General features: G+C 39.5%; 1 protein-coding gene across 4 annotated transcripts in view; it reads right to left on the reverse strand.

The window, feature by feature from the left end:
* Positions 1-12,049, reverse strand: part of ola1 (Obg-like ATPase 1) — a 196,800-nt gene that overhangs the window by 30,207 nt on the left and 154,544 nt on the right. For all 4 annotated transcript variants that reach the window (XR_013499541.1, XM_078228413.1, XM_078228414.1 and 1 more), the window contains 2 exons: positions 4,020-4,160; positions 2,115-2,211 (listed from right to left, as the gene is read on the reverse strand). Coding sequence is in view for 3 of the 4 variants with exons in the window: in XM_078228413.1 (XP_078084539.1) it covers positions 2,115-2,211; positions 4,020-4,160 (238 nt within the window). In the remaining variant the exon portion in view is untranslated. The remainder of the gene's footprint in view (positions 1-2,114; positions 2,212-4,019; positions 4,161-12,049) is intronic.

Consider the following 12,049-nt stretch of genomic DNA (forward strand, 5'->3'; position numbering starts at 1 on the left):
TATGGTCCCTGCCCACCATAGCTAAAGAGTTGGGGATAACTCTCCCAGAGAAAAACAACTGCCCCAGTATTGTTTAATTGGTTCTTATTAGACTGGAAGTAGAATTTCTACCCCTTAGGACAGAACATTCCTCTGCCCAGAGGCCCATTGCTCTCAATTTACAATAGCAGTGGCCGTTGCTGGCACTGCACTTAGGTGATGAGGAAGGATCAGAACTTTGCAAGTGTTTGAGGATCAGTGAGGTGGGTGGTGGCCGGGGTTTGAGGGGCTCGGGGAAGGGCTGCCGACTTAGGACCTCAATTAACCTTATGGCAGACAGCATGTCTTACACTATCCCCTGGTATAACTGTAGAGGGGGCAGAGGAAAATGGATAAGCTGCCCACAGGATTTAACCTGCCCTACACTTTCAAACCCGTTGGCAGAGGAGTATTAAATCCATCCCTATATTTAGAGATAAAGCTGTCAAAATTAGATGTTATTAGTTTATTATTGTAGATGAACTTATGTCTACGATAATAATGCCATACAGAAGATCACCGATATCTACATTTGGTTTTTAGCCCCCCACTACAAATTTAAATGCCATTACAACATTATAATTATCTGACCGCCAAGTATTTGTAAAATTATCTAATACTTATAAACTGTAACATTATGATTCTATTATCAACTGTTTCTCAAATGAAAATACAAATTTTGTTAATTGCAAGAGTAGTCGTGGTATGCCCCCTTCTCCAGGGTAAATACTTTCATGCCATCTGACCTTGCTTTTCATACAACTGCATACAATAGATTCAATATTACATCTCACTTCAACTGGTCAAGCCAGAATGGAAGATTACGATGGCAAATTAACTCTCTGCTTCATATAAAAAAAATTATATTTTTTTTTAAAAGGGAGTTGGTAAAAATGGAGTTAAACGAAATTGGTAAAAATGATATTGATTTGATAATGTCAGCACGTCTGAATAACCAAAATAATTTTGTACCCCAATTTGATATAATTGTGGCAAACTAAACTGGGGGGAACAAGCCCAAAGAGCTAAATAGCCTACACTTGTTCCTATGTGGGAAATCTTTGACCACCATTATGGGAAACATAAAATCAGAAAGATGTCTGGAATTGAAGTTAATGCTACCGAGTGCCCTTTTCCTTTAAATTATTCAACACTGTAATTTACAATACTGCTTTCGTGTTCACATACACTGAGAAAAGAAAGGCTTTGAAATCTTTACTTTTAGAAGCTGAATCATTAAGCAGAAAGCAACCCATAATTGCAATGAAAATTTGGAAGTAGAGTATTTGTAACAGTCTAACAGCTGCCAAAAAGCTCAAATACTTCACAAGTAATCAATCCTGTACATACATTCAAGGTACTATAGTGAATAACTTAACCATCTGGGGTATAAACAACATGTCAAATTGATCCTCTTCATTAAACTTCAATCTGTACATTTCAAATTTTGAACACGGAAAATGGACCAACATCAAATATTGAAAAAACTGACATTTTAGTCCAAAATGCGATATGCAAAGAGCTCAATTGTGCCACGCTTAATGTAGTACAAACATTAACCTGTACGAGATCAACATAAAAATTGTGAAATTCATTAAAGTACATTCATGAATACTACTGAATAAAAACACTTTGCATATTAACAGCAGATTATATTAATACAATACTGTTAGTTTAAAAAAAAACTTCATGTTACTCAAGTAAAGCAAGAGAAGAAGCTGCACACTACCCAAACAAACTTAGCAAATACCAAATGAAAAGCAACATCAATTTCACTGGCGACAAACCCAGTCACACAGATTAAGCAAGCACAATACTGAGGTGCCTTATCTCTGACCACAGGAGGAGGGAAGATAGTATGAATTTCTTCATCCTGCAGAATCTATGTAATAGGCAGAATCAATTGCTACCTGCCTCAATCAATGCACCCCACTTTCACTGTTCAACAGCTCACAAATAATTAAAGTTAACACGAACAAAACCCCATCTATAATGACTAGCTAACCACTGCCGTGACAAACTTAAAAGTCTGTGATATCAATCTGAATTCAACAGTGTGGAACTGTGTATGGCTGACAACAGACTATGAAACATACCTTTATGGTCCATGCTCGCACTTCATCGGGGCCTGCAGTAAAAAAATATTCGAGCTGCAGAGATGAGAACCCAGTCTTGATGATCTTGGGCATTGCACTGAAATCACAAACACAAATGTTTCCTGTAACATACTTTCAATGTATTTCAGTGCAAACATTTTAAAAACTATTTGTTAACATTTTTGGATTTTGCAAATGTGCACACCAAATATATATAATGTGACACATAAATGCTATCATTCATCCAATGCTTTATTCTGTTAGTTAGACTGTGTAAAGCAGTAATTACTTTTTGTAATTTATATACTGTTATTAAATATACATACTGAAATTCCTAAAATTGAGAGCATTTGGAGGTTCCAACCTATGGGCAGATATAATATTCTAAAGAATTCTGAGGAAGTCGTATTCGAACCAAAATGTTAACTCTCATTTCCCTTCCAGACCTGCTGAACACACTCAACACTGTTTTAATTTTGAGATTATAAAGACCCTCTTCCACGCCATAGCTCATCTAGCAGTAAAGATTTTGCAAGGAATATTGCCGAGGAGACACTACACAGGCCAACATGGACACCCCCGTTCCAAACTGTAACAATCAATTAGAAACATAGAAAAACTACAGCACAAAACAGGCCGTTCGGCCCCACAAATTGTGCCAAACATATCCCTACCTTTTAGGCCATAGAAACAACATAGAAGCACTACAGTGCAGAAAAAGGCCATTTGGCCCAACGAGTCTGCACCGACCACAATCCCACCCCAGCCCTACCCCCTTATCCCTACATATTTACCCGCTAATCCCCCTAACCTACGCATCTCAGGACACTAAGGGGCAATTTTAGCATAGCCAATCAACCTAACCCGCACATCTTTGGACTGTGGGAGGAAACCGGAGCACCCGGAGGAAACCCACGTGGACATGAGGAGAATGTGCAAACTCCACACAGACAGTGACCCAAGCCGGGAATCGAACTCAGGTCCCTGGAGCTGTGAAGCAGCAGTGCTAACCACAGTGCTACCCTGCCGGTAGTGTTTAGAGAAATTAGTGTTTCGAGAAAAATAATTTTAGTCTTACACAATATTTGCAAGTAAAAGTGGAATAGAGTTCCTACAGAATAAAATCCAATAAAAATTAACAACATGGCAGAGTACAATTACATATCATATGAGTAATACCAATACAAACACACATCGTCTTAAATAATGCATATTACAACTCTATCATTTTCTCCATGTGCGAATTTAATGTGTTACACTGCTATCTATTGTGGATGTGTGCCAGACTTCTGCTACTCTGAATTTGCAAAGAATCACAGTAAAGCAAGAAAAGTTTCATTTTTCAACATGAGGACAAAAGCTCCCCATGATAATTGCAAGTTGACTCCAAGCTCCAGTTCAACATTTCCGAATTCACTAAATACTTTCAGTTCAGCTTCGAGCAGTAGGATTATGAACAGTGAAGTGGGAAGAAAAGATGAACAAAGATAACCAAACAAGGAAAATACTAATTAATCTAACCCTACCCTTGGAAATCAAGTTTATGCAACTCACCTATAAATCCCTAAACAATTCCCACAAGCCGAAGTTTGACCAGTTCAGGAGAATGAGCCAACAACTCATTAACAAGGAAAAAGACCACAAATACAAGTAGGCAAGGTCTACATAGTACCAGACTCAGGTGAACCCCAGGAACCGAGAACGAACAAATTACTTTTTTCTTTATTTCATATAAAAAGTACCCAGACCAAACAAACTAAATAGGTATGTACTCCTCTCTTGGGCATCAAGAAATCAGAATGCCTAATAGCTTTGTAAAGTATCTAATTTAAGTACAGATTCTGCACATCAATTAGCCAAAATCATTCAGAATTCTGATTGGAAGCAGAAGAAATGCCTATTAACCTTTGGGTTTTGTTTTCTTCGAGGTACTTTTCCCTCTCGTCGTCACCCATTTCCTGTACATTGAGCTCCAGTACTCCACTGAATGGTATGACCAAGGCTCTTGGGTCATGCTTGTCCACCCACTCCTTAATTTTTACCAACCTGTACACAAAAAGCACAAAAACATTATCATGGACTGCATGCATCACTGTATCACATTCATTACCTAGTAGGGCATACATATTCATTAGCAACGTGTTTTTTATGATACCATTTTTCTGTATATGTCTTTCAAGGTCAAGTTCTGCTCAGAATCCAAAATACAACTAAGGTGGCAGTTAGCTTTAACTCAATCTCAAGGTGCAATTACACATTACACTTCTTTATAGGAAAGCCATTATTAGTATAAAAATTTCCAGATATAAATGGGAGGAGGGTTAAATACATAAGGAAATTATTTAAGAGTCTGCATTTTCAGTGCATTCTGTGCATATGCAAAATCTACACATGCATAGAGCAATCAGTGACATCATCATAGGGCAAATTAGCCAGCTTGCCCGGGTCAATTCACGCAAGTGCAGGCTTTTGTCAGGACAGAGGAGTGGTGGGGGACAGGGAGGGGCAAAGACAAAGTCACCATGGAGAGGCGAGGACAGGCGAGATGTAACCTGTTGCAAGCAACATCAAGTTTTTGACCATATCAGGTTGCAGACATCCATCAGAATTTAAGCAAAATATATTTGGAGTGTCGTGAGGGACCTAGTTTTGTAGTTACACGATTTAAATTCTTTCCAGACAGGAACCTTATATTTGAAATGTGGTAGCTTTGTTACCTTAACCAGCTTAGAGCATGGAAATGACATACATTATAACACAGCTTCCAACCATTGTACAACTGCAGTTAAAAAAAGGCTACAAATTTTTGTGTGTGTGAATTGCACTCAAGTGTCTTGAGTGGATCGATTTGTTGTCCCATTGTGGCAATATCCTGTGAAAGCTATGTGGCTTTCTTGCAAACTGAGTGAAAGGGTTCTATTTTAATGCTGAGCAGCACAGCCTAAGTGGCCTCCCTCCTTTTTGGAGATTCTTATGGAATCAGTCTTGATTTGCAAGAACATTTGTGATTGCCTTGATATACGTTGGCCTGAAATCATGTACAATATTTATCCAATGGCTATTGATTTATTCCAGCCAAGGTGTGCACTTGTGAACTAATGTGCACCTTGACATACCACAGGAAAGCTATTGTTGAGCATGGAGGCAGAGATTAGAGGCTTAAGGAGGTCAAGAATATGAGGCACTAGCTGGAAGCAAAAGCTGCCAATTGCTAGCTCACTACCTTTGAAAGATTTGGCAACCTGGCAAAGCATTGTGCCTGTGGTGCATAGGGGAAAAAAAAAACTTACCACTGAAGCAGGCTGCAAGTGCAAAGCACATGGAAAACATGAAGCCCCATAAGATCAATCATCAGCTGCCAAGTTGATCTCATGTAATTGTATTAGTACAGTAAAAATTCCATTACTACTGTGCAAAGGACAGAAAGCCAAATGATCTGTAAATTTTTATTTATTACATACGCAAAATCATCATTAGCCAGCCAGCCTGCTTCAAAAGTGTACAACTACATTGAAACAAATATAGTACTCAGTTTTGTTACATATTCTACAGATATCCTGCTGAAGAACTCTAGTCAAACTCTAAAGGATCAGCCACATGGCCAGTATCCATTCATCAAATACATTTGCAGTACCTCATCTCCACCAAAGCCATCTATACCAAAAAAAGATTGGAGGTCACATTTGAAGCTATGCTTCTTGGTCATCTTGCTTAGAATCTGCCTTTTACCATGGCACTTGTAAAATGGTTTGACAATGTACATACAGAGAAAAAGCACCATCATTTGCTGAATGTCGATGTGAATTCAAGTCATCACATTCACAATGTGTGAAAGGAGATCAGCACATCCTTTGATTTTCATGTCGAATATCTTCCCTATGATCTCTCTACTGAGTTAAAATGGTTAACAGACTTGAGAGAGAGATTTTTGGCTAGATTTGCATACATCTTGGGGGTGAAGTATAACATATGAGAGTGCTGTGCAGGTCAGTGCCACCAATCCTTCATTTCCATGATGCTAGTGTAATTCATATAAGGGAATAAAGTGCCAACGATTCACGAGCTGAATGATGAGTAGATCAATGTGGCAGAGGCAATTAATGGAGCTGAAACAAACTAGAGGCTCACACAACTGGATAAAAGGCAGGAAGAAATATCCTTGTCATGCAAGACATGTTTGTTGGTCAGGCTGCAAAGAAAATAGGTACAATTATCGCATTCCTTAAGTCAGGCTAGGGACAGGGAAACAAGTGCATGGAGTCAAAATGTGAGCTAAAGGTCGCCAGCTTTGAAGATCTCAGCTGGAATACTATCTGGGCCTCTGGCCTGTAGGCTTTGTTGTTTTTCAGCTGTTTAACGGCTTGTTGCATCTCCCATCGATGGTGGTTCATGTATGGATGTTACCACAGGGTAGAATACCAGCAGCCACTGCGGATTCGTGGTTGAGAAGTTGTTCAAAATGTTCTTTCCAGTATTGACAGAACACCATCCTGTGAAAAGGGGGAATTTGTCCATTTGACCTTGATCTATAGATGGCCCTGGTGACTTTAACAAAGCTTTGCATGTGATGATGGTCTACATATTGTTGATTCTCTTGGGCTCTCTTCCCACCTCTCAAGAAGGGGGCTAAATAAATTATGCCCTTGATGGTATATCCCTCTTGCTCACAGCAGGGAAAATCCTGACACACATTCTCTAGAATCGCCTTCCTCCTGTGGCTGAGGAAATCCTCCCAGAGATACAATGTGGCTTTTGACCTTCCAAAGGAATCACCGGCATGATCTATGTTGCCAGAAAAATCCAGGAAAATATTGAGAACACCACCAGGTACTCTTCATTACATTCATTGACCTAACCAAAGCATTTGACTCAACAAATCCCAAGGCTCTATGTATGGTGCTCCAAACATTTGAATGTCCAAGAAACTTCATCCCAATCCTGCATTTACTTAATGATGATATGGCTGCAACCTGTTGAATGAAATAGACACCTTCATATTCCAGACTGGAATCAAGCAAGGCTGTGGTGTTTATTTACAATGCACAAGATAGTGGCCATTCACCTCTGGTTTCAATCTTAATTACTTTCTAGATAGAAAACACTAACCTCAGTCACCTCTATGCCAAAACCAAACTGACCACCATAGATACATTTATTTATTAGTGTCACAAGTAGGCTTACATTAACACACTGCAATGAAGTTACTGTGAAAATCCCCTCGTCGGAACACTCCGACGCCTGTTCGAATACACTGTGGGAGAATTTAGCATGGCCAATGCACCTAACCAGCATGTCTTTGTGGGAGGAAACTGGAGCACCCGGAGGAAACCCACGCAGACACGGGTAGAACATGCAGACTCCGCACAGTCAGTGATCCAAGCAGGGAATTGAACCCGGATCCCTGGCACTGTGAGGCAGCAGTGCTGACCACTGTGCCATCATGCCGTCCCATCTACATGTACAGTTTGCAAATGACTGCAGTGCTATTGTCACTGCACCAGATTTGCAAGCCGCTCTTAATCTCTTCAATTTTGCATAGCAGAAACTCAGCCTATTCTTGAATGTTTCTAAAATGAAACTCATATCAACCCTCATCTGGTCAGCCAAATATTCCAACTCTTATATATGTTGAAAGAGGGATTCTGGAATATGCTGAGTGTGCCTCCCACAACTTTGCAGTCAGCTCTCTCAAAAATTCACCAGTGAAGAGCTGATCCAACACCAGATCAGCTGCACCAGCTCAACCTTCTACAAACTATGACAGCAAGTACTTGACAACAAAGACCTCAAGCAAATCAACTGAAGTCCTAGTGTACCGAACAGCTGTCGTCACCATACTTACGTATTGTCGTGAAATCTAGACTGCATCAGCAATAGCCAAGGGAGCTGGAAGAAATCTGTCAGCAATACTTCTGCCACAGTCCCCCTCCCAGATTCCATGGGAAGACTGTCGAACAAACACTATTGTCTTTTTTGAAGTCAGCTCCACAAGCATTCAGGCAAAACTCCTGCAAAATCAAATTCGATTGACTAGACATGTGTCTGAATGTCCAAAAACCATCTCCTCAGTGGATCCTACTTTTTCCAATTCTCAAATGGCCAATGTTCTATGGGAGGATAAAGAAGACACTAAGCTCTCAGGGTGCGGCAGGACTGACATTAATGACTGGTGGAGATTTCTACCAATCATTTGGCATGGTGACGCTTGTCTATCAAGCTGGGTCATGCTTGGAGTCACAGAATTGTAATGATGAGGCAGAGTAGCAGCAAAGGAAAGGAAAAGATGCAACTCATGCACTCGAGATCCCACTACCTTGAGATGTCCTGCGAATTGAGAATCAACCTGCTCACTTACATGAAGACCCACTTGAGATTTGCAACCCTGTGCACAAGTCATTTTTGAATTGAGAGACGGGTGACAAAAAAGATAATATAATTGCATATGGATGGTGGTCAGTTTAGTTTTAGCATAGAGGTGACTGAGGTTAAAGAGTTTTCTACCTCTCCCTCTTTGGAAATAATGTGTTGGCCAGTTCGAGAAGACAACTCTATCAGAAACCTACCAACAAACCAAGATCTCTTAAAAATTGCAATATTTTCTAAAATCAGACCACATTGATGAAACCAGCTAACTTAAATCAGCTACAACATTTACAATCTTTGCCTCAAGACAATCAAAAAACACAACTATATATTCTTTTACTTTTGTTATGGACTCATAACCCCCTTATTTCTGATACCTGTGTGTGCGTGTATGGGCCCTAATGACTGCATGAGGGTTGAATGCTTGATATTGCATTTTTATTATTTTTCCCCGGGTTTAGTGGTTAATAAATCTGCTCTTTGACTCAAGAAAACATTATTTGATTGGCTCCTTCTTGCTCAGAGCTTAAAAGGTACATTCTGATTTGATAAAGGCACATCCTCATAAAAAATAAACTTAAACTTTGGTTGCGATCAACCAAAGAAGTTGACTAGAAGGGAACCATGCCACTTGCAGATGGTGGTGCTGCCATGCATCTGTGGCCCTTGTCCTTCTAAGTGGTAGAGATCACAGATTTAGAAAGTGCTGTCGAAGAAGCCTTGATGAGTTGCTGTAATGCATTTTGTAGATGCATTTGCTAATGTGCAAGAAGTCTGTGGTCACAAAAAGTGAATAATGCATTACTTCAGCTTTAATTATTCTTCTACTTGTTGCATTAATTACTACCCTGCGGGCTAGTAAATATGGTACTTATTACCCAAACTCAACTAACAAGATTTGTTTCCAGGCCTTCCTTCCCAGGACTGCAGTATAAATTCTACTGTGGATGCTACAATCTTTTTCGAGGAAGCACCATTCTCCAATAATTTATAATGGCACATCAACTCTTACTGGAGGTACCCTTTCCTTTTGGCATCATTTCAATACCTCAGCCTCAACTACTTTTGTGATCATATGGCTCTATTTATTAGCCTAAACGAATTGAGTTCGACATTACAATCTTTCTTGAAAGTAAATCAGTTCAAAGGGAAGATTAACTATTTACATACTTAATGCAATTATGAGTAACCTTCAAAAAGAAAATCCAACTTTCCAGATCTGAAGACCCTGGTGAAAAAACATACAAGTAATGCTTTGAGCAGTTGGGACATTGCTACTTTCTTGACTGCTCACACTGACAGGATTGGAAAATATCCAGTCTGCATTCCTGACTGGATATCGGTGAAGGTATTATAGAGGCAATATCAGGGTTAGCTTCTGTTACTAAATCTGCAATTGAATGGATCACTGATACTATCTCAGAAGCATTTGCAAGTAGGTTTTGGCAAGTTTGGTGGCTTCTCATACATCATTCCTGTACTCACTATGATCAGAATCATGATCCTCATTTTGGTTATGAAGTAGCAACTTCACTTCAACAGTTATATGCAGTGTGGTTAATTTTAAAAGAGTTTTTATATTTGACATTATAGATTGCTTCGAATTTGAGAATGGCATCTAATCACAGCATTGAACAGCCTTGTTGTAAGCCTTACAGTAGTTTATTAAGACATATCTTCTTCCGCATCATTGCCTATATTTATCTGTCAATTGTTCTCCTTCACAGATGTGGCTCAGTGTGTCAAGCTTCAGCCAGTTTAGACATTGTGACTTCACCTTGATTCTCCTAGCTGCCTCAGACTGACAATATTTCGTCCTGCTCATCATTGTTCAGGTTTGTTTGATTTGTAATGTAATGAATCCAAAGACTGGCCTTAGGATAGCTTAGAGGAGACTTCTGTAGCACATGCTTAGACTACTGTACATTTCGCAGGGTTAAAATTATTCATTGCATTTTTAAGACTTCATCTGATAGGCATTGGCACTCTTTTGAAAATCTCACTTGAGGACATCACCTATTTGAAACCTCCTACCCTTGCTGCTCATACACATGCTGGTCAAGAAGGGGTGTGAAGAAATACAGCTATAAATACAGAGTTACAAGATTAAAATAGCAATTCTCCTATGAAGTGGGGATTATAAAGCCTATAAACATGGCTGGACACAATTGCATGCTCAAGGACACAAACATCCTGTAGCATAGGATATGGTTCATCCTCAAGGATCATTCTAAATAACTTGTCAAGTGAATCCTGGAAACTTACCGTGTGGTAACTACTATCTGCACCTCTCAGTATCTTATTTGCTTGAAGGATGTTGATGGAAAGAAAGGATATTGTCCAGCATGACAGCTCAACATGCTTCCTGTAGGTTTTATGGTAAAATTTTTGATCTTTCGATTCGTTAGATTCACTCGTGTCTTTCAAGGTAAACACATAGTTGCTGTAAGCATTGTGATGATAGTTCTCTCCTTAATTGGGATCAAGGTATTTTGCTAGACTCAGCAGTTTTCTACTCAGGAATCAATACTATTTTAAATATTGATGGATATCTTAAATATTTCTATAACATTAGTAAATCTTGGATGGTCTATTAGATACATTATTATACTTTCTTTTCCTCAAACTATCAATGTTGCAATTACCATCAAAAGTGAATTGCATTTGGTTTGTTAATAAACTTTTACATCATAGAATCCCTACAGTACAGGAGGAGACAATTTGGCCCATCGAGCCTGCACCGACAACAATCCCACCCTATCCCTGTAACCCATATATTTAGCCTGCTAATCCCTCGAAACTAGGGTCAATTTAGCATGGCCAGTCAATCTAACCCACATATCTTTATATGATTTTAGAAAATATATTGTCGCATATAGTCTTCTGTGTCCAAACACAAAAATCCATCTTCGTACACTCTTTAGTGGAGAGGTACATTGTTGTGGAGAGATATCCAGGAAAAGTCAGGTCAGTTCTTCAGACTCATTTAAGTGACTGTGAAGCCTATTTTTCCTCAGCCTTAAGTGGGAGTGATCATCCGAGGAATATGTCTAAACTAGAATAGTCCCAAAAGGGGGCTTGGATTATAATCCACTTCAGTTATATGAGGAAAGGTTCTGCCTGTATTCATTGAAGTTTAAAAGAATGAAAGGTGATCTCATTGAAACATAAGATTCTGAGATGGCTTGAGAGAACAGGTGTTGACAGGATGCTTCCAAACTAGAACTGGGGGGGGGGGGGGGGGGGGAAGAGAGAGAGAGAGTTTAACAATAAGGAGTCTCTCATTGAAGATGAGAGGAATGATGAGGAGGAATTTCTTTTTCCGAAGAGTTGTTAGTCATTGGAATTCTATTTCCAAGAGAGCAACGGAGACTGGGTAATTGAATATATTCAATGTTGAATTAGACAAATGTTTGATCAACTACGGAGTTGTGGGTTATGGGGGACAGCCAGGAAAGTGGAGCTAAGGCCACGATAAGATTAGCCATGATCATATTGAGTGGCAGAGCAGGCTCGACAGGCCAAACAGACTATTTCTGCTCCTGTTTCCTATGATTTTATGGGTCTCCCAG

This window comes from Mustelus asterias, chromosome 14 (assembly GCF_964213995.1).
Source record: "Mustelus asterias chromosome 14, sMusAst1.hap1.1, whole genome shotgun sequence".
Taxonomy (NCBI): Eukaryota; Metazoa; Chordata; class Chondrichthyes; order Carcharhiniformes; family Triakidae; genus Mustelus; species Mustelus asterias.